This window comes from Dipteris shenzhenensis, chromosome 20 (genome assembly GCF_047967505.1).
Source record: "Dipteris shenzhenensis isolate YYH24624 ecotype China chromosome 20, Dip_SZ_1.0, whole genome shotgun sequence".
Classification (NCBI taxonomy): domain Eukaryota; kingdom Viridiplantae; phylum Streptophyta; class Polypodiopsida; order Gleicheniales; family Dipteridaceae; genus Dipteris; species Dipteris shenzhenensis.
This window is the reverse complement of record NC_141615.1, coordinates 3,941,364-3,963,273: the sequence shown is the minus strand read 5'-3', so window position 1 is coordinate 3,963,273 and position 21,910 is coordinate 3,941,364. Positions and strand designations below refer to the sequence as shown.

Below are 21,910 nucleotides of genomic sequence, written 5' to 3'. Positions count from 1 at the left end.
TGTAAATTAGTGGGCCAGCAGCCCGATCAAGATCAGGAGTGGTGGGCTACCTTGGAGGAGTCTCTGGCTGGAGTTGAAAGCAGGATCTCTGAGGCGCAACGCGCCATGTTAGATAAGCAATTTTCTATTCGGGAACTATGGGAGGCACTGAAATCAATGAAGAAGGAAAAGTCTCCTAGATCAGATGGATTACCTTCTGAATTTTACATTGTGTTCTGCGATCTGATTAAACAAGACTTGGTAGAAATGCTGAACTCTTTTGCAGCTTAGGGATCACTATCTGTGGATGTTAATGCAGGATTGCTAAAATTATTCCCCAAGAAGCACGCCAGATTGTGGGTAGGGGACTGGAGGCCAATTACGATGTTAAACACATCGTATAAAATAATGGCCAAAACCTTAGCACTAAGAATCAGGAACGTATGCTCTCAGATAGTCGACCAAGAACAGTGTGGGTTTATTAAATCCCAGAATATTTTTGAAAATATTTTAAATGTGTTGGTTGCGATGGACTTCGCCTCAACCTCCTATCAAAAATGTATTTTCTTTGGGCTGGATTTGGACAAGGCATATGACAGGATGCGGTGGGATTTTATGTTGGTAGTTTTAAATCGATTGGGGTTTGGGAACGGTTTCATTAGATTGGTTCAGACGATGTTCAATAATGCTTCTGCTGTCCTATGCATTAATGGGGGAGCTATGGGAGCGTTTGATCTTAAGTGCTTGATTCGGCAAGGATGCCCGATGGCACCCCTACTTACCTCACTAACACTTACCTCACTAACACTTGTTCACTTATAACCAATTTTTTATGCATCTAGCATTATAAGTTTATTGTTAAGCATTAAATTTATTGCGACTCCAACAACAAGGGAGGGGTGTTTATGACACTTGTCTTCCCAACTAAAGTTTAAACGGATTCTCACCACATTTTTCTTGTTGGATGGTGGCAGGTAGGCAGACTCCCCTCTTCAATAAAAGTGATGCTACTAACGACTTATCAAAGCTTCACTGCTCACATTTTCACTTTTAGAAAAAATTGTTCATCCTTTAATGATGCTACTTCATTTTTTGTGATGTTTATTACAAAGTTTATCTATTAAACATTTCTATTTCTTACTCCAAATTTGTATAGTCTTCACTATGGAAAGGGGTGTTGTAAATGTCTACTACACACACACGCTTTCCCCTGCAACTTTGGATGGTTGCACATAGAACCTTTAAGCCATCAAGGCCGTTTTTTGGCTTTTTGACTCCCTGATCTAACTTGGTTTTCCTCCTTGCTTCCATACTTTCACCTTCCTCACTCAAGTACTTCTCTTCCATTTCCATTACTTTAAATTGCACTTCTCAATTACTTCTTATTCTCTTCGGGTAGATAATAGGTCATCCCACTAGGTGATGTATCACCTATTGTCTCACCTAGTGTGTTGTATCCTACTTGGGCAAAGGCGGGTACACACACACACACACACACACTTCCTATTCATTTGCCCTCATTTTAAATTAATCCTTTAATCCTACTTACCTCACTAACACTGAGCATACAAACATGGTTAACCCTGGGAGATTGCCCCTCTAAATTCTTTTTCCAAGTTGTGAAACAGAAACATGAGCGAGAAGTGATTGATCGAGTCATGGATCAGCATGGTGAAGTGATAACAGAGTTTTGGCACATTGCGAATATATTTAGAGAGAACTTCTGTAAATTAGTGGGCCAGCAGCCCGATCAAGATCAGGAGTGGTGGGCTGCCTTGGAGGAGTCTCTGGCTGGAGTTGAAAGCAGGATCTCTGAGGCGCAACGCGCCATGTTAGATAAGCAATTTTCTATTCGGGAACTATGGGAGGCACTGAAATCAATGAAGAAGGAAAAGTCTCCCAGATCAGATGGATTACCTTCTGAATTTTATACATTGTGTTCTGCGATCTGATTAAACAAGACTTGGTAGAAATGCTGAACTCTTTTGCAGCTTAGGGATCACTATCTGTGGATGTTAATGCAGGATTGCTAAAATTATTCCCCAAGAAGCACGCCAGATTGTGGGTAGGGGACTGGAGGCCAATTACGATGTTAAACACATCGTATAAAATAATGGCCAAAACCTTAGCACTAAGAATCAGGAACGTATGCTCTCAGATAGTCGACCAAGAACAGTGTGGGTTTATTAAATCCCAGAATATTTTTGAAAATATTTTAAATGTGTTGGTTGCGATGGACTTCGCCTCAACCTCCTGTCAAAAATGTATTTTCTTTGGGCTGGATTTGGACAAGGCATATGACAGGATGCGGTGGGATTTTATGTTGGTAGTTTTAAATCGATTGGGGTTTGGGAACGGTTTCATTAGATTGGTTCAAACGATGTTCAATAATGCTTCTGCTGTCCTATGCATTAATGGGGGAGCTATGGGAGCGTTTGATCTTAAGTGCTTGATTCGGCAAGGATGCCCGATGGCACCCCTACTGTTTGCAGTATGCACTATTCCTTTTATTACTATGCTGAAGGATGCTATGAATGCTAGGAAGTTTCAAGGTCTGAAGCTTCCCTCAGGTAGACAGATTTGTTCCTAGTTGTTTGCTGACGATATAATGGTGTTAGCCCAAGAAAATCAAGACAGTGCTGAATGCTTAATGAGAATTATGGAGGTCTTCTGCAAGGCCTCGGGTTCGGTCTGTAGCTGGTCAAAATCGTTTGCCTTAAGAACAAGTGGGGAACCAGTACCTGACTAGGCAGGCCCACTAGAAATCTCCTGGGTTCGATATGGAGAGGTAGTGCGATATCTTGGACCTCCCATTGGTTTGGGGCTTACACTTAAGCAAAGGTTTGCCTGGTTTAAAGAGAGGATTAAAGGGAAACTCAAGGCCTGGCAGGGACTATGCCTTGGGTGGAATGCTAGAGTAATTATTATTAAACATATTATATCTGCCTCCACTACTTACTTAGCATCAGTGTGGAACTTCAGGAAAACTCATTGGGAAGAGATTGAGAAGATGATGCGAGCTTTTCTAGGGGCAGAAGAAAAGGGGAAAAGAAAAATGCACTACATTCCATGGCAGACGCTAAAGCTTCCTAAATGGCAGGGAAGCCTAGGCATACCTAACAACAGGTTGAAAAATCTGGCGTTAATTGGGAAGTGGCTCCCCAATCTGTTTGTGCAGCACATTCCCTGGGTAGAAATGGTCTGTTGGTTCATAGGATCGGGAAAAGGGATCGCTGTAGGGTCATGGCCAAGATTAAACTGGTATCATAAACTCTTCTCAGATTTCCCAATCAGAATCTCGAGTTCAGACTTGGTGAGTGGGTTAGTTGCAACTTGGAGAGCGCTAATTGAGCTGCTAGAATGGAAAGGGCGTGGTGGGCTAGAGGGGGATGCTAGTTTGGGGGAGTCAATTTGGTGGAGTAAGACAATCTCGGCGGATGGAGTTTCCTTTGCTATGCTGGACTTAGTCCATGCTCGAAGCTTGTACAGAAAGGGTCTCCGAGTGTGGTCCTAGATTTGGGACTCTTCGAAGGGGGATTGGAGGCCGGTTGGGGTACTCCGTAATAGTTACAGACTGAATGAAGGAGAGAATTTTCTCCTACGAAGAATAATGGATCAAGTACCGGAATCTTGGCCATCCAATTGCATTTTGGATTCAAAATGGAGACACACTCAACGGTACTTGGAAAAGACCTGCTGTAAAAAACTGTCAGTTAAAGGCATCTACAAAAGCTTGCTCAAGAAGGCGGAGTTTGAATTTGACCTGAATAAATTTTGGGGACTCAGACGGTCTCCAGGGTGGTGGAAAACGATTTTAGAACAGATTTGGAAGGGGTGCAAAGTGGGAGCGTGTAGCTTCCTCCTCTGGAAATTGGCTTTGAGCTGGTTGCCGGTTTGGGCTAAGCTGATGAAGAGGATGGTGATTAACCCGGAGTGTCCCTTGTGTAGTTGGGCTGTAGAATCTACATGACATCTGTTCCAACACTGTCCAGCATCAAGAGCGCTTTGGAATAAAGTGGAACGGGCTATCAGGAGTTCAGGGTTAATGTCCGGGTTTCGGTTGGGTATGAACTGGAAGCTAGTCCTTCTTGGTGATGTACAGGGGCTCCCCTCAACGCTAGCAGCCTGCTGGCCACTGATCCGCGCCGTTGTGATAAAGACAATATGGTCAGTGCGTAATCAGCTAGGTTTAGCTCAGTTGAAGCCTTTTGGTTACATGAATTCGGCTCTGTCGGCCTGGTCAGGATTTATAGGTCCAGTGACTCTTTGGTCTCTAACTGTGTAGTTGAGATTGCTGGTAGGATGGGGTAATCCCAGGATCTGGGAGGTTGGGCTTTGCTTTCATAAGCGTAGGCTTTGGGCTCGACCCTTTCGTTTAGGCCCATTTTTGTAAATCTCTCTTTTCCCTCTCTAATATAAGTCGGCATATATATATATATATATAACTTACCAATATATATATATATATATATACACCCAGATATGTATGAACTTTCACATAATGAGGCACTACACAAGGTCCAATAGGAACTTTCACATAAGGAGGCACTGGTATTAATTAAAGGCCAAATGTTGGCAATCGTTGCCTTGAAAAAGAAATGAATAAAATACTGAATGAATAAGTTTATAATACAGAAATCCGAAATAGAATAGACTTATCTTTTTTCCCAATGATCATCACCTTGGTCTAGGAGAATGGGCAAGATCAATTGAATTTATCTAAAGTCTGCAAGAGCAACTCCCGGCCTTGAGTCGGAGAAAGTTTCATACGTGGTCCATGAACGCAGCTACAGACGTCCCTGCGCCGTTTCAACACGGATTCTCAGATTGTCTGTAGCTTGCTAGGATTGGTCCAACTGAGTTTATTTAAAGTGTAAGACATTGGAGACGGGGTGAACTGCCTGCTAAGTCAAGATATTATGCCGTGTGTAGGTTGTGGCTCTAGTCTTGTTAGATTCTAGAAGCATTTTCCGCTCTTCAAGGCATTGTATGTCTCACCAAGGACAAGTTTAATCGCCTCTACCCAGAGCGACCCACGTATACGTCGGCCCCAGGGACGACCTCTTCAGTTCTCAATTGCGTGTCCTTTGATCCCTGATCGACTGGCTTCAGGTCTTTTGAACAATAATTTTCAAGTAGCTTTGGCAGGCTCCACTGCCCATATTACCGGAGTTTTCCCCTTGGAAAGAATGTTATTGCATCGTGTACAAGGACATGACCTCACCTTTGGGGGCCAATCCTTTGTTTCTCCCATCCGCACTTGAGTTCACAAGAGATCCTACACTTTGCTTGTATCCAATTGGGACATCTTACAGCAGTTTGCCGCTAGGAGTGGACATACTCGTCTTCCATGAATACATCAGGAGAAACAAGGAGGTGCTCCGCACTAGGGCCCTCACTAGGGAGGACAACAACAAAGGGAGCAGAGGATTCAACATCAGCAAAAAACTAGGGATCGGAGACAGCAATAGAGGAGAGAGAGAGAGAGGGAGGGAGCCAAGAGGAGAGAGAAAGGTAGACATCACAGTGTAAGAGTGTTCAAATGGAGTGGCGTCTTGTGCAGCAAACTACTGAGGCACAGGTGCAAGATGTGGTTGGGCAGCTAGATCAGGAGGAGAGAGAGGCTTGGACTTACTGCATTGAGCCTCAAGGCACTACAGGGAGCTAGGTGCACATTCAGGACAAGGCTTCTTCCTCGGCTCAACTCTTTTCTTTTGTCAGGGACACTCCTTAGCAGGATGCTCCTATTGCTGAGGAGGGAGCCCAAATAGCGAGAGTAAACTCTAACCTGCGCTCCTTCCATTTTCCCACCCAACCCCAGGACCCCATGCCGATAGAGGCTTATACTAGTGTTACTTATGGCCATAGACTGCAGGTATAGGAGGTGGCCCTTGAGCCACGAAAATCTGTTAGACTCAATCCCTGTCCATGAGGATTGTCTCTTGGAATGTTCGGGGACTAGGTGGTGCTCATTTTCGCTAAGGGAGGAGCATCATCAATTAGGGTGTGGACATTTCCTTTAGGAGCACCATCTTTGAAAGTCTCGTAGAGCCATTGTGGTCTCTAAACCCAATGATCCTCTCAGGTATGCGCTGAATATGGCCTTCCTCATCCATGGGAGGCAGCTCCTCCATGACCTGAACTGTGGGCCCCAAATATATCTTCAAAAGGGACACATGGAATACATGGGAGAGGCATTGATGCAGTCCTAAAGCAGTCCCATGGAGTAGTTGCCTTTGAGAGTAGAAAGCTTGATCCCAAGGAGCTTACTTTTCACATATATGACCAGGAGATGTTGGCTATACTCCATGCCATTGAAAAGTGGCATCATTATGTGTATGGCAGCCATTTTAAGGTAAGGACTGACAATAGAACTCTCTTTTCTGTCCCAAACTAATCTCTCCCCCAAGCAAAGGAGATGGCTCTCGATCATTCAAAACTATGACTTTGACATTGAGTACAAAGCAGGGAAGGAGAAAATTGTGGCAGATTCTCTCAGTCTTAAACTGATGTATGGCCGATTATATGTTTGTTATGCTTTATTAGATGTAGCTACTCTGCCTCAATGGTGAAGGGAAGAGGGAAATCAGGGCATACCAATATAGCAGCTGAGGAGAGGGCAACCTTTAATTGATGGAAGCTCTTTTCTACCTCTGATGTCCACATAAGGGAGTCTTTCTTTAGCATGTCAGTAAGAGGAGCAGCAATGTTGGCAAAGTGCCTAATGAATCTCCTATAAAGGGAGGCAAGGCCAAGAAAAACCCTTAATTGAGTCAACATTTGCTGGCTGTGGCTATTCCACAATGCATTTCACTTTGTTGGGATCCTCCCTAATTCCATTGCTGCCCACAATGTGTTCCAAATACTCTACCTCATTTGCCATGAAGGTGCATTTACTTGGTTTGGCATAGAGCTGGTGAGCTCCTAATAGCTCCAAAATCTGCTTCACATGTGAGAGATGGTCCTCCTTTGTCTTGATGTAGATCAAAATATCATTAAAGAATACCAAGGCAAACTTGTAGAGGTAAGGTTGCAAAATTTTGTTCATGAGGGTTTGGAAAGTAGCTGGGGCATTGGTGAGGCCAAATATCATCACCCTAAACTGAAACCGTTCTGAAGGCTGTCTTTGGTTCATCCTCCTCTTTCATCCTAATTTGATGATACCCAGATCTGAGGTCTATCTTAGTGAAGAACTTAGCTCCCTTCGATTCATCTAGGAGATCATCAACCCTAGGTGTAGGAAATCTGTTCTTAATGGTCATTTTGTTGACGTCCCTGAGGTCCCTATAATCAATGCACATCCTGTAGGAACCATCCTTTTTCTTCACCAAAAGGATAGCTGAGGCAAAGGGGGACTGGCTGTGAGTAATAAAATCTATATCCAGTAGCTCCTTCACTTGCCTAGCCACCCTGTCCCTCTCTACTCTTGACAACTTGTAGGGAGCTTTGTTAACTGGTTTGGAACCTGGCTCAAGAGTGATGGCAACTTGTAGGGGGCCCAAGGCACTCCGTGGGTCTTTAGAAACCCAGTATAGCTGCTTATGCTTGGGCACTGATGACGACATAAGTGTTGCTTTGCTTGCTAAGCATGTCTTCCTTTTGTTTTTTATTGAAGTTTTTGTTTACCTCTATTTTTTCTTCTCTTTCATTTTCTCTTTTATTTTCTGTGTAGATTTTTGGTCTTTAGAACAACAAAAAATCTAAATTTGTATGATTGGACATATTCTAGTCTTACAAAGGTATATATAGGCTTTGTTAACTCGTTTGGAACATGGCACAAGAGTGATGGAGTGGTCAATGTCCCTTTGAGGTGGGAGATGATGGGTCAAGTCAGCAAACACATCTGAATATTGCTGTAACAGCTCTTTCATCTCTTGGTCCTCAACCATAACCTCCCTTGTGTCCTCAGATTTGGAAAGATGGAGGACATAGATTGCACAAACATCCTTGAGGTATCTTGTCAACTTTCTGGACGAAATGACAGCCAGCTTAGGTGGTTCATGGCCCCGTAATAGTATCTACTTACCCTTATGGACAAATCTCATATACATGTGATCGAACTCCATGGTAATCTCACCAAGAGCTCTGCCATTCAGAGCCCAGTACAATGTCTATTGGCCCCACATCCAAAGCAAATAAGTCTCCTTGGAAGGTGTAATTTGAGGACATCTGAATTTGGGTGGCCTGACAGCATTACCTACTGATAGTATGCTCTCCATTAGCCACTTGTACACGTAGGCCATGTTCAATCTCTGTAGGACGTAACCTGACTGCTTGGACAGACTTGGAATTTATGAAGTTACGGGTGCTCCCACTGTCCACCAAAATATGGACAGGTCTGCCATTACTTGCCCCTTTTAATCTGAGTGTTTGGGCACATCTAGCTTCTGTGAATGCCTCAAGAGAGATGCTGTACAGATCAGATTAGGTGTCCCATAACATGTTATCGTCAACACATGAATTCCCTTCTGGATCTCTGTCAAATCCATGCAGTCATCAGTTACTTCAATCCTCCACTGCTGGGGTATCCTCGGATGCTTAGATTGACAGTCACCATTTACCATGGTGTCACATGGTATGGACCCACCAGGGTCAAATGGGAAAGAAAGTTCCCTCTTGGATCCATGAGTAGATTGAGTAGCCTCCACCTCACCCTGGTCATTGTCTTCACACTCATGGAACTCTTATTCTGTTGCCATTTCATGCTAAATGGGATCATCCTCAATCTCGATGATCATGCTAACTTTTGCTCCTGAGTTGGCTTTGCAGATACTCTGATGCTCAGGGCTGCATTTTTCTCCACATAGATAACACAGATTCTTCTTTTTCCTGCCATCAATGATTGCTTGAGATAGTTGCTTCACCATCTTGTCTTCCTTCTCACCCAGATCATGCTTTGCACTAGGTTTGATGGGTGCCTTTGCATCTGCAGCCTTATATGCCTTAGTATGTGCCATGTTGCTGCCATAAACTGTAGGATACCTAGGGATAGAAGGGGCTGTAGATGATGAAGGGGGCTTGTTTGCATCAGCAGGACCATCCTTGACTGAGGATCTGGTCCAAAATGGCCAACGCCCAAGGTCTTCTCCTTTAGATTGTACTTTGGTTCATACAACTCAGCCAACTGCATGGAGAACTGGGCCTTTAAGCTGCCACATTTGAGGCAATACTAGGATGCAGATAAATTTGAGCATTCTACTTTTGTCATCAATGCCATGGATGAATAGAGCAAGTTTCCAAAACTGTTTGACATAAATTTTCACTGATCCTTGCTGAGTCAAAATCATACCATCTGCAAATACTCTGATCCCTGGCTAGAGGAGGAATGAAAGTCTGAAACATCTTGCTTTTGAATCCCTCCCAAGTATCAATCACCACACCATCCTGTTGCAAATGCCTCCACCATGTGTGGGTATAATCCTCACATCAAATCTTATTTTACCCTGATCCCCTTTAGGATATTAAAAAAAATAGTCTTTCAATTTACGGATCCGTTCTTCCAATTTGCTGGGTGAACCTGTCTCCCTTTGAACGTGGAAGGGTAATCTTATCCTTAATCTCACTGCCCTGCAGTAATCCCCCTTTGGTTTCTGAGAGTCTCACAGTTTGCACATATTGCTGGAATGTGAGAACTGACCTAAGGTCAGCAGGGAGACTCTTGTATTCATTAACTCTCTGGTATAAAGCTTCAGTCTCAGGGCTTGGACTTTTCTGAGCTGTCCTTTGTGGAAGGTCCTTTGCTTTGGATGCAGCCTTGTCATACCTATGGTGAGCTCGTCTGGCTAATGCCGGAAACCCTTCAGCCTTGGTCACATGCTCAAATTCATCATCGGATTTGGCTCCTTTTGAGTTGGTCAAACCCTCTATTCATGGTTGAAGATAAATTCTGCAATCTCATGTCCAGCCTTCGGTTGTTCATCCTGATTTCATTAGTCAAGTCTTTGAATACCTGCAGCATAGGAGTCATACAGCTTTTTATAACCTGCTCCTGACTTTTTTCAAGCATTAATAGAATTTACTGCTTCTGGCCAAAAAAAAAAAAACTGCTCCTGACTGAGAGACATTTGCCCTAATTTTGAGTTTTGGGGCTAAATCACCAATGCTTGCTGCAATTAGGGATAGCCAAAGTAGAATAGCCTGTAAAACTGTAAAGCCCCAAATTAGATAATATGTAGGTTGAGAAAACCTTAGATTGTACCTGCTGAAACAAATTTCGGGGCAATTTCAAGAGTAGATGAACTCTGATCAATGTGAAACTTGGTAAAGGAGTGTATAATCAGCTAGGGTGACTCCATATATGCAGGAATAACATGAAAGCCCCAAAGTTTAGGGAGACTTATAAGTGCTGATGTTCAAAAAAGCTTCTGCTGGAACCAATTTCGAGGTAAAATTAGGGAAAACAACCTCAGATCCCAGAAACTTAGTACAGGCCTTGGGGTAGCTGGGACAAAATTATATATGTAGCAAAATCCGGATTTGGAGCCATATCTTGGAAAATTGCAATCATTATGCGCTGCTGCCAATGCCACACAATCTTAGGAGAATCCGATCCAAACTTTGAAATTTTCTCTTCAGTATATTAGGGATTTTGATCAGCAGGCCATTACGAACAGACTGATGTAGAAAATGTGCAATTCTGAGCAATATGAATTCTGAGCCAATCAGAGGCTGCCACGTGTATCTAAAGATCTAGGCACCTGGCCGTGACAGAATTTTGCAAGTAGGTAGGCCCCGGGCTTAAGATAATGTGCTCCAAGTTCCAGATCAAATTGATATGATTTACCCCCACAACATTCCCAAAAAAGTGCTCTGATAGCATTGAAACAGGGCTGCTACTAACCAAAGCTATTTTTCAGCCTATTTAGCTCAAATGACAGCTCTAGGCTAGCCTAATCACCTTTAGAGCAGTTATGAATAGTTTGGGATGGGAAATAGGCTAGATTCGTTCCTTAGAATCAGAAATACACTTTGCAGAAAGTACAATGCTGAAGGGAATATAGAAGTAGTTTTAGAACTGAGAAAGAGAGGATGAGAGAGTAAGTCAGGGGCTGGACTTACAACACGTGTTGTGAGGGGCTGCACAAGGACAGAAATTGGTTAATTCCATCTTAGAATTCAGCTTGAGCTTAGAAGCCCTGGCAGAATTCCATTTTGGCATTATAACAGTATGGAAATCAAGCAAATGGGGGGGGGTCATGCCTCTCATAGGAACTAGAGCAGGCCAAATAACAACTTTATTTATGGGATGGTAACCCCACACTGCCACGTGGCATCAATCTAGAGCCTAAAGTACAAAGTACAAAGTACAAGGCTAATAAAAAGGCTACTAAAAATACCACTTTTGTTACAAGAAGTCTGTGAATTCCAGTCCTAGATACACTTATATGTGTTGACTATTTCCAAGGGCTCTCCTTCAAAGGTGACATCAATGTGTTACGCGCTCCTTGATCTGGGCAAGATGCATGATCTCATCATCTACAACAGGCTTGACCTATGGCCCTCCTCAGGTGGTTTTACTTGCTTCCCACATGGGGGGGGGGCACTAGTGTAGTAGATTACATCATGGGATCCCCTACCTTCACTTCATGTATCACCGCCGTGCACATTGTGCATGGAAGAGATGGAGAGGATGAGCGTAAAAATTTTTCGCGCCAACCCTGCCTAAAGTCATCTATGGCCTCTCCATCTCCCACACATCACGAGTTGATGTGAATGGACACGACAAAAATCGTGTCTTTTCAGGTGCTTGGGCTGTCCCAAAACCAAGGGACGCACCTTTTCCACCATCGGACACACCTTGTGATGAAGAGTCTCGCCTCCCCCTTGCTCTTTACGAATAATATCACGTCATTTGCATAGATAAGCATTATCCCACAATTTGTACACCCTCGCTGTCTATTCTCATCCACTTTTCCAACTAATTGATAAAAAGTCCGAACAGGGTTGGTGAGAGGGGGCAGCCTTGCTTAACCCCTATATAACATTCCTATGACAGCTTTTCCCTTAGAGCTTGATCCATTCACCATTAACGGCTGTGCTAAATCTGCTAGAACTCTCTTGTAAAATTGGTTTGTAGCCTTTTGGAGTTCTTGAGGGACTTGTAGCTTTTCCAACCTTTCCCATAGCTTCTTAGGTGGTACTGCATGTACATAATAATGCATAAAATCAATGTGATATAACAAACAAACAAAAAATAAATAAGCAAATTAATTTTAAAAAATTATATATTTTGTAAAAATATGAACACATGTACATGTGTATACAAGTACACATGTACATGAGTATGTAGATTTGTGTACATAAACACATAGACATAGATAGATAGGTAGGTAGGTAGAAAAAGATAGCTAGATTGATAGGTAGATACAAATAGATAGATTGATAGGTAGATACATAGATAGGTAGGTAGTAGATATATTGATGGCTATGTTTCTATCTATCTATCTGTGTAAGTGCACACACATGCACGCAAGCACATATATTGTGTGCGTATGCATGCCATTGCTTCGATCTTATTTGGGTCACTGGACTTTTGCAGCATGTACAGTGTAAATTATGATATATAGGGAATAGGCAGAGAAAGGTTTCTTTCAATTTTATGACGTATTTGCTGTCATAATGGGAGAAATAGATGTGGCAAGGTATGTAGGGTTCCCCCCTATTTGTACTGTCAATTCTTGCTTCGGTTTTGGCTGGAGAAAGCCATGCTTTGTTTTTGAGCTGTTTTGAAATTGCTTGGAGTGTACATACCCAAAGGTTGCTGGAGTGCTCCGGAAGCCCAGCCACATGTCATAGAGGCTTGGAAAGTGCCCCCCTTAAATCATATATTTTTATGCATTCCTTCTCTTCAGCTGTGGATAAGAGATTTTTTTTTGAACTTAGTGGCATTCTTTGTTTAAGAATGAATGAAGATCAGTTTTCAGTGGCACCTTACAGGTTGTTGACTTTTTTAAACCCAGAATATGAGCTGATGCCGCCCATCCGTGAAGATATTGGATAACGTAATTCGACTTTTTTGGAAATCTTTGAACCCTTGGGAAGTTAATCCTAAATGCAAGGTAACTGATTGCTCAGGGCTTCATTTCCCAGTTTTCTGTCACTACTGCACTGAAATACTGGCTTTGTTGGAGTGTTTGAAGCTTTCTTGATTTGCAGGTGGTAGCCAGAGGGGGACGTGTCTTCGCAAATATGGGCAGCTGTGCCAGAGTCTAATGGATTTGGACCTTGCTGCAGAGACTATATTCAATACAATTACAAGCAGAGTGAACTTCTTTCCTGTTATGGGGCTATTAGTGTCTTGTCTTAGATAGTTGATGAACTGAATGATAGTTACTACAAAGAATGGTAGACTGAATCATAAGTAAAAGAAAGGCAATTCATTATTTGTGTATGAAGATTTTCTTCATTCATTTGAAACTTCCCTTTAGGTTGGTGGTTCTTCTTTTAATGCAGGTTAGTCTTGAACATCGTCGCCTAAAAGTTCTCCAAAACAGGGTGCATTCTGTACAGGTGATTTTGTTATCTGTTGCCTACAGGACAATATCCAATGTGCTTCTACGAGTTCTCCTAAGAAATCCCTTCTCGGTGTCCATGTTGCATTTCCTCTTTGCAGATTGTGACTTCTGCCAAGTTCAGTGCCATGTGATATTTTTTACCTTCAAAAGGGTTGCATCCTTTTGGAAGCAGTTCATTTTTGTTCACTGTGTATGCTAATTTTACTTTTTAGACATTTTGAGGTACTACGATGGCAGGGTGGCATTTCAAGGGTTGTAATTATGGGTTCGATCATATTGGCAATCGTTAATCTGAAATTTTAGCAACTAAGTCGGGGGGGGGGGGTTGTGTGCCGTGGAAGGAAAGACCTAGCTATCTATTCTTTTCACTTTTTGAGTGCAGAGTCGAGTCGAGGGTATAATTGGCACCAGTCGGGCAACAACAGTGTTTTCAAGCTCAAAGTACCCTGTTGTACCAGCAGAAGTACAAGATTTTAGTCCTTTCTTTGGAGGAAAGGCAGCAGGGACATACACTGAATTTCCTCTCACTACGATCTTATTGAGTGGCGCACAATGTCAGGTTCATAGATTTTCCCCGTCTTAATTCTTGAGTGGATCTCATTCACCAACGAATTACTGGTTTATGCATGTTTGTTTGCACCTATGAACTCATTTTATGTGAGGTTGCATGATTGCACATTTATGTGTGTTTCTTCTGTCTATTTTTGTGATTTCCTCTTTATCTGTCTATGTGTTTGAGAAATAAATAAATCAAGAAAGTTAATTACTTCTCCGAAAGACCAAAGGGTCTATGAGACTGGGAAAAAAACAGATAGAGTGAAAGCTAAGGGGTGGGGCCACTAAAGCAGGCATCCATACCCAAGGCTGGTCTTTGAGACGAGGAAATATGAGATGAAGGGGGCAGGGGCTGAGTTGGTGAAGGTCAGAGATGGCGAAAAAGGGGGAAGAGGAGAGGGAAGCACATAAATGCTATCCCATCCCTTCTCTATAGAAGGCAACCCTGTGATGAAATCCATAGCGATATGAGTCCATTTGCCTTTTGGAATAGGGAGAGGCTGTAAGAGACCTGCAGGTAGCTGGCTGTCCATCTTATTCTGTTGGCAAGGCAAGCATTCAATGACATTTAACCACATCCCACCACATGCCATCCCATATGAAACACTGTCTGATTCTTTCATGTGTCTTAGTGATACCAGCATGTCCTGCTGGAGGAGATGAGTGCATTTCCTGCAAAACCAGCCATTTATACTTTTAATCTGGCACAAGATGAACTCTGTCCTTGCGGTACAACAGCCCATTATGACGCTTAAATTCAGCATGCCCTGGTTTGAAGGCTCCTGTAACTCTAGAAATATGGGAGCTGCCTTCGAATCCTGCATATACTCTTCCTGAATCCCATGAATCCAATCTTGATAGATGGTGGAAACGGCAGACAGGCTGCAAGCCCACATTCTAGACAAAGCATTGGCAACCACATTTTCTTTCCCCTTCCTGTACTCAATGTCAAAATCATAAGACTGGACTGCAGCCAACCACCTCTTCTGCTTCATGGATAAATTGCGCTCCGTAAGGAAGTACTTGAGTGTCCTATGATCCGTCTTAACCTTAATCCTGCTACCGTACAGGTAGTGGTGCCATTTCTCGAAAGCTTGTAGTATGGCCAGCATTTCCTGATCATAAGTATGATAGTCCAATTCCTTGGCTGTAAATTTTCTGCTCTCGAAAGCTATAACTCCATGTTGCTGTCTCAGAACAGCCCCTAGTCCTTTGCCACTTGCATCCGTCTCTACAATGAAAGGGCGTAATAGAGAGGGGCTGCCCTTTTGGCAAAATGCTTAATAAATCTCCTGTAGAAAGAAGCCAAACCTAAAAAGCCTTTGAGTTGGGTGGGATTTTGTGGCTGTGGCCAATTCCTTATGCATTTTACCTTGGTTGGATCCACCCCAATTCCATCCTTGCTTACAATGTGGCCAAGATATTCAACCTCTTCCGCCATGAAGGTGCATTTGCTGGCTTTAGCATAAAGCTGACGCAATCTCAAGTTTCCAAGACTTGTTTGACATGTCTGATATGTTCCTGCTTGTCCTTGCTGTAAATGAGGATGTCATAAAAAAAAGCCAGCACATATTTGTAAAGAAGAGGCTGCAAAATCTTATTCATGAGTGCTTGGAAAGTAGCAGGTGCATTGGTCAATCCAAAAGGCATAACTTTGAACTCATATAAACCTCTTTCTGTGCGAAAGGCTGTCTTGTGCTCATCTCCTTCTCTCATTGTGATTTGATGTTAGCCTGACCTCAAATCAATCTTAGTGAAAAATCACACTCTTGAGTTAATCCTACGGGTCATCTATCCTAGGTATTGGAAACTTGTTCTTGATAGTAGCCTCATTCAAGTCTCTGTAGTCAATGCACATGCGGTATGAACCGTCTTTCTTCTTCACCGGGAGCACTGGGGATGCAAAAGGAGAAGTGCTATGAGAGATAAAATTCTTCTCAAGCAATTCTCGCATCTGTGTGGCCACTTCTTCTCGTTCTGCTTTTGAGAGATGGTACGGAGCCTTATTAATTGGCTTGCTACCAAGGTCAAGCACTATGGCATGATACATATCTTCATGGAGGCAACTGTGAAGGCATATCAGCAAACATATCTGTAAATTCTGAGAGCAATTTTTGCATATCACAATCCTCAACATGGGAAACGCTACCCTCTTGAGAAATTGACACATTTAGTGCATAGATGGCGCACGTCCTCTTGAGTTCTCTGGTCAGTTGCCTCGCTGAAATGACTTGCTTCGCTTTGATACCAATGAAATGAAGGGGGCAGGGGCTGAGTTGGTGAAGGCCAGAGATGGCAAAAAAGGGAAAAGAGGAGAGAGAGAGAGAGAGAGAGAGAGAGAGAGAGAGAGGGAGTGAGGGGAAGAGAGATAGAGGTTGGGAGAGAGAGCGTAGGCAACACGTAGGAGGAAGGAGGTGGGAGTAGATAGGATTAGATGTCACATCAAAAGGTGCTACAATAAGTGGTTGATGGAGACTTATATAGTCCCTCCACATGTCCCACCTAAAATCCCCCTAAAGGGCCTTTAAATTAGCCCATTTCCTCCCTCCGTTACAAAATAAATACCTGTGCTGTCACTGCAGGAGAGTACTCAAATGCAAAGGACAAAAGGCAGAGAGGTCCTTGGCAGTTAGCCATCTGATTAGCTAGCCATTCGAGTGGTAGGACCTGTGTATGCTTCTGTGGTACAAGCTCCGTCGGTTGGCTAAGGATAGACTAGATGATCTCAGCTGGTAGTGGGTCTAAATGTGGCGAGGGCTAGCACCACCAAGGAAGGAAATGGAACACTGCGGGTGCCCAACTTGATCAGTCTGTGTGGGCCCCTCCCTCCTCTGTAATCTTGGGAAGGTAGTGCCACGGTCAGTCTAGTGATTTGTGTCCCCAAGTCAAATAGTGAAGAAGAGACTGTCTCCCCAAGTCAATTTGAACTCCCCTACTACAGTGGTTGTCTATAGGAGCAACACACTATGGGCAAGAAATGACAGATTTTTGTAAGACATGAGCATGAACTTTTGAGCATCCTCTAGAGTAGTAAATCTGAAGAATTTTGGATGAATCTTTGGGAAAAGATGTTAACCTGTCCCATTTTGACCTCGAGTCTTTGGAAGCCTATACTATGCCCTTATGATGTACCTAACAAGTGCATTCTTGACCGAGACAATATTTGTCACCCCAAACGTCAAAGCCAAGGAGTGTGAAGGCCTTCAAGTAGAACTCCTAACCTATTGTTAAGAAACACTATGTCAAATCCTAGCCATGCCTTTTCAATGATGGAATTTATGGTTTTCAACCTTGTGAGTGACTATCATGAGATTGAAACTACACTATGTGTTGTGTTTTTAGAGAATAAGTTTTGGCATGCTCCTGGATTCATCTAGATATATGCTTCTGCATACTAGCGGACATGTCAATTTTGACCCTGTGAAGTTTTCGGTCATGTTGCGGCTTGCTGATATTGTGATAAATTCTTTCTATCTTAGGTGGTGTGCTGCCCTATGAGCTAGATTGTCCAAGCATTTTCTACTTTTTTAATTAGCCTTTTCCTTTAGTGCTAGCCTTTGTCACGGCTGAGTCTGCCCTTCACCTCCGGAACTGAGTACAAAGACCTTTGTATAAATGAATGCTCAAGTATGTGTGGGTGTGTGGATTTGTATGTGTGAGAGCATATGCTTATACTTGGTCTACATCCATTGTGGGGCATTGATGATGTTAGTGGGGATGTCATAGTAGCCAATCCCTTGATGGAGTTTATAGTTTTCACCTTTGTGAGTGATTATCATGACATTGAAACTGCACTAAGTATTGTGTTTTTAGAGGATGATTTTGAGCACGTTCTTGGATTCATCTAGATATAAGCTTCTGCGTATTAGTGGACATGCAAATTTCACCTTGTGAAGTTTTCGGCCTTGTTGCGGCTTGCTAATAATGTGATATATTATTGCTATTTTAGGTGGTGCGTTGCCCTATCAGCTGGATTGTCTATGCATTTTTTTTGCTTAGATGCTCGTTTGAGAGAGATTGAATTGAAATTGTGTAGTTTTCAGAAGCAGCTGTAGCTTGAAAATGAAGAGAACATGGACTACTTTTTTATTAGCCTTCTCCTTTTGTGCTAGCCTTTGTCATGGCTGAGTATGCCCTTCACCTCTGGAGTGTCGATAGATACTTAGTACGAAGACCTTTGTATAAATGGATGCTCAAGTATGTGTGGTGTGTGGATTTGTATGTGTGAGAGCATATGTTTGTACTTGGTCTACACCCACTGTTGGGCACTAATGTCATCAGTGGGGATGTCATAGTATCTAGTCCCTGCTATGCATAATGGAGTTTATGGTTGTGAGTGACTATCATGAGATTCAAACTGCACTATGTGTCGTATTTTTTTAGAGCATGAGTTTGGGCATGTTCCTGGATTTATCTAGATATATGCTTTTTCAATGAGATTTTTGTAAAGGCTTCCCCTTGTCTTGGACGAGCAACACATGTTTGTGAGTCATGGTAGATCGCTTGATGACAAGGTGTATGGATCAGCATTGGTGATGCACATCAGTGAGTATGCTGAGGGGGCAGGTATATGGGTGATGAGTGAGGTAGGCTTCAGACGGGTTTTCATCCTAGACCAGGTTTTCACTACTAGAGGTACCGAGGAGACCAGACACTGCATTAAAGAGTATATTTCTATTATGGTAACTTTTTGAAGGCCTTTGATTTAGTGGCATGAGCTCATCTCATCTCACAACTTGGTGCTCTTGACATTGAGGATGAGGGTAGATATGGATTTATACAAGAGATTCACAAGCAAGTTTCACAGCATGTAGGGTTTGAGGAGGTGATTAGCACTGTTGCTGTGAAGCAGGGATGCCTTTTGTCTCCCACAGTTTCTGGTCTTTACATTGATGAGGCAGCCTCTTTTGTAGGCACTATGGGGAAGGGAGCATGATTGGCAGAGACTCTTGTCCAGATGTTTCAGGCACAACAAAGCACTTGCAGATGCACTTGCGGCACGATAGCTATTTTCTGACAGCCAGGATATTAGCCATCTTGGTAAAACTTCAACACAGTTAGGAGGCATCTTCACCATGATTTATTCACCCTTGCAAGAGAGCGTGCTTAGATTATCAAATTGTATCCCTACTTTGGGTGCATCGTCAAAGGATTCAGGTTCACTATGAAACCAGCAGCCTAGACACGATTGACCAGAGGACGTGCTTCCTTGGCGAACGTAGAGGGACAGTGCTTTGAGGCCCATTTTCAGCAATTGAATACAAAACTTATTCAATTTACTTCCCTAGTGAAAATGGCAGGATTTAATGCAGGTGCAATATCAGCAGTGGATTTCAGAGGGGATGATTGGCGCAGATGTCAGAGGGGATGATTCTGCATTCAGCTGTCGTTGAACCTTCCCAAGATGAAGGTTGTGAACTTCAGTACATATTTGGGGCTCTTATTTCCTAAAATTTGCACTGAAAGTAAAAAGAATGTCCTTGTAAGCTGCACATTTAGGAAATGATTATATGGCCTTGTTTATCTTGGAGCTATGTCTATTGGTCACCCTTTTATAGGTTACAAAATATGTTGTTCTCTTAACTCCTTTGAGGGGAAACTTTAGTCTTGGATGAGACCATGCTTGCTAAAATTTAAAAAGCCTCCCCCCAAGCTCAACTTGGATAGCATCTTCTATGTTTGACCTGAATCATAAAATCATGCACAATCTTGTCTAGCTGTATTGATACCCCTGAAAATCTTCCACTTTCGGGAGGAAGGTGAGTGTCATTGATTACCCTAGTTATCTAAGGGTTTGTTACTTATATGCTTGATGCACTGCTCTAGGATAGCTCGAGTGTCCTCACACGAGCTTCTCCACAAGACTTGATATATATAGGCACTTTTCATTGATTAACCAAGGTATATGAGGGTTCAGCAATCATGTGCTTTACACAGCACTCTAGGAGTCCAAGTGTCCTCGCACCAGTTTCTCAACAAGACTGAGAGCTATGTACGCATTTCCAAAAAAGGATGTGTATGCACACACTGTCATCTGATGGAGGTTGAGTCTAATTTAGTGTTTGCCCTCCAATATCCGCTATATTTTTGATCAAGTAGTAGCTTTATTACTTCTTGAAAAGCATACCACCTAAATGCTAGCCCTGCAGCAGTTACATGGGTGGTGATATTTGCCACTGTCTTTGAGGTTGAGGCTATTGTAAAAAATTTACTTGTATAAATGATGAATAAGTACTAAAAGTTTATGCTATGACAGAGACTATTGTGCATGTTATCAGGCAATGCCACAAAGGAGGATGGTTCAGGTTTACACAGATGAAATATTTGAGGAAGGCCAGAAGTAGTTTTCAATGATTTTGTATACCACAACAAAAAGTGGGTGTAATAGATCAGGTAGGTCAGCTCGAATTGCTTTCAAACAAGATGTGTGCCGGCTGGAGACCAATTAAAGCTATTTTTAAAACTCACTTTTCCCTGCTTACTTCTTTTCCTGAAATGAAATGTCGTCTCTTGGCTGGAAAAGAAGAACTGCATGTACTGGTTTTATAGACATGTCTTTGTGTAGGAGAATAGTTAGTATTGTGAGCCTGGTGGCCCCTGGGGTAATTTGAGGAGTCAGCAATACAGGCTAGCTGTTTGCTGATCTCACAGGGAAGATATTGCAAGCTGCAGTCAACTGTGGGAATGTCATTACTCAAAATGGTTATGGCTGAAGTTCTACACTATAGATTGAATTTTGGTCCCTTTGCAGGAGACATTCCTCAATTGTAGATTGCATTGTAAGCTTAAAATGGGCGCTTCAAGTTCCTGATGGTTATCAGGATGACAGATGAAGCCAGGATTGCTGAAAACTAAGGGAAATCTAAATCTGAGTCTATTGTGACATTCACAATATTGTGCGCCAATGGATTAAATAGAACGAGTACCTTTGTATGAAATGTAATACGACATTTCATCTCTAACAGTTGTGGATATGGCTCCTAATAGTCCCAGGAAACATAATATAGCAATCTAGCTTCTACTATTCATCACAAGAAGGCTATGTGTTTTGCTTTAGGCTTTTTCAGGATGCGAATGCTTTCTATTATTGAAACAAAGTACATTATACATATCAATCAAGCTATTGGTTTGTGCATTGTTTATGACTTGCTAACAACACCCATTTCATTTCATTTCTTTCCTTTAAACAAAAAAGTCACAACAACATTCAGCTGGAGAATTTTGAGGAATCAAGTTCTTCTTTGCAAATTTAAGTATCTTATGCTTTATGTTTTTATCATAAAATATCGACGTTGTTAAACCTAGAAGGGGATTGCTGTTCTTCGTAGTGCATATTTGTTTGATGTCATCTAATGTTTGCAATGCTTCATATGTAGGGAGAAGGCACTTATGAATTATTCCGATTTTTCACTGAGACCAGCTATGAAGCTTGGTCAACGGAACCCCCAAAAAAGGTAATAAACACAGATCTCTTGTCAATGCTCCTTGCAATGAAGATACTATAACATTGTGCAGTTCTCATATGTTACTTTTAGCATCTTAGGATTAGTGGAGAAAGGTTTAACCACAGAATGTTATCGTCTCTCTTGCTAGTACTTGGATATACTGTGATTGTCTCTCTTGCTCAATAATGCCAGCATGCCTTGGACATGGCATCAATATTCAGCAGAAGAAGATGCAAAATTACCCTCTTTCTATTGTTCTTTCAGATATAGATTGGAAGTACTTGAATATTGTCATGTATTATATCTGTGCGCTTTTGGACTTGACATGTGCGCACACACATGTGTGGACATATGTACTTGAATCTTGAGATGTGGTAGCGTGTTCTGGTGGTCTTCAAGTATGTGTGTGTGTGTGTG

The 21,910-nt window shown here is 42.4% G+C and overlaps 1 protein-coding gene across 4 annotated transcripts in view; it reads left to right on the top strand.

The window, feature by feature from the left end:
* The first annotated feature begins 4,679 nt into the window (after positions 1–4,679).
* Positions 4,680–21,910, top strand: part of LOC147889145 (uncharacterized) — a 187,051-nt gene continuing 169,820 nt past the window's right edge. Inside the window, exons 1-7 of one of the 4 annotated variants that reach the window (XM_087391347.1) lie at positions 4,681–4,808; positions 4,912–5,091; positions 12,939–13,037; positions 13,135–13,241; positions 13,432–13,488; positions 13,876–14,052; positions 21,425–21,502. In XM_087391347.1, coding sequence (XP_087247473.1) covers positions 13,031–13,037; positions 13,135–13,241; positions 13,432–13,488; positions 13,876–14,052; positions 21,425–21,502 — 426 coding nt within the window. In that variant the 5' untranslated portion in view covers positions 4,681–4,808; positions 4,912–5,091; positions 12,939–13,030. Of the gene's footprint in view, positions 4,853–4,911; positions 5,092–12,938; positions 13,038–13,134; positions 13,242–13,431; positions 13,489–13,875; positions 14,053–21,424; positions 21,503–21,910 lie in introns of all 4 variants that reach the window. The other 3 variants (XM_087391346.1, XM_087391349.1, XM_087391348.1) reach the window with 3 other exon arrangements.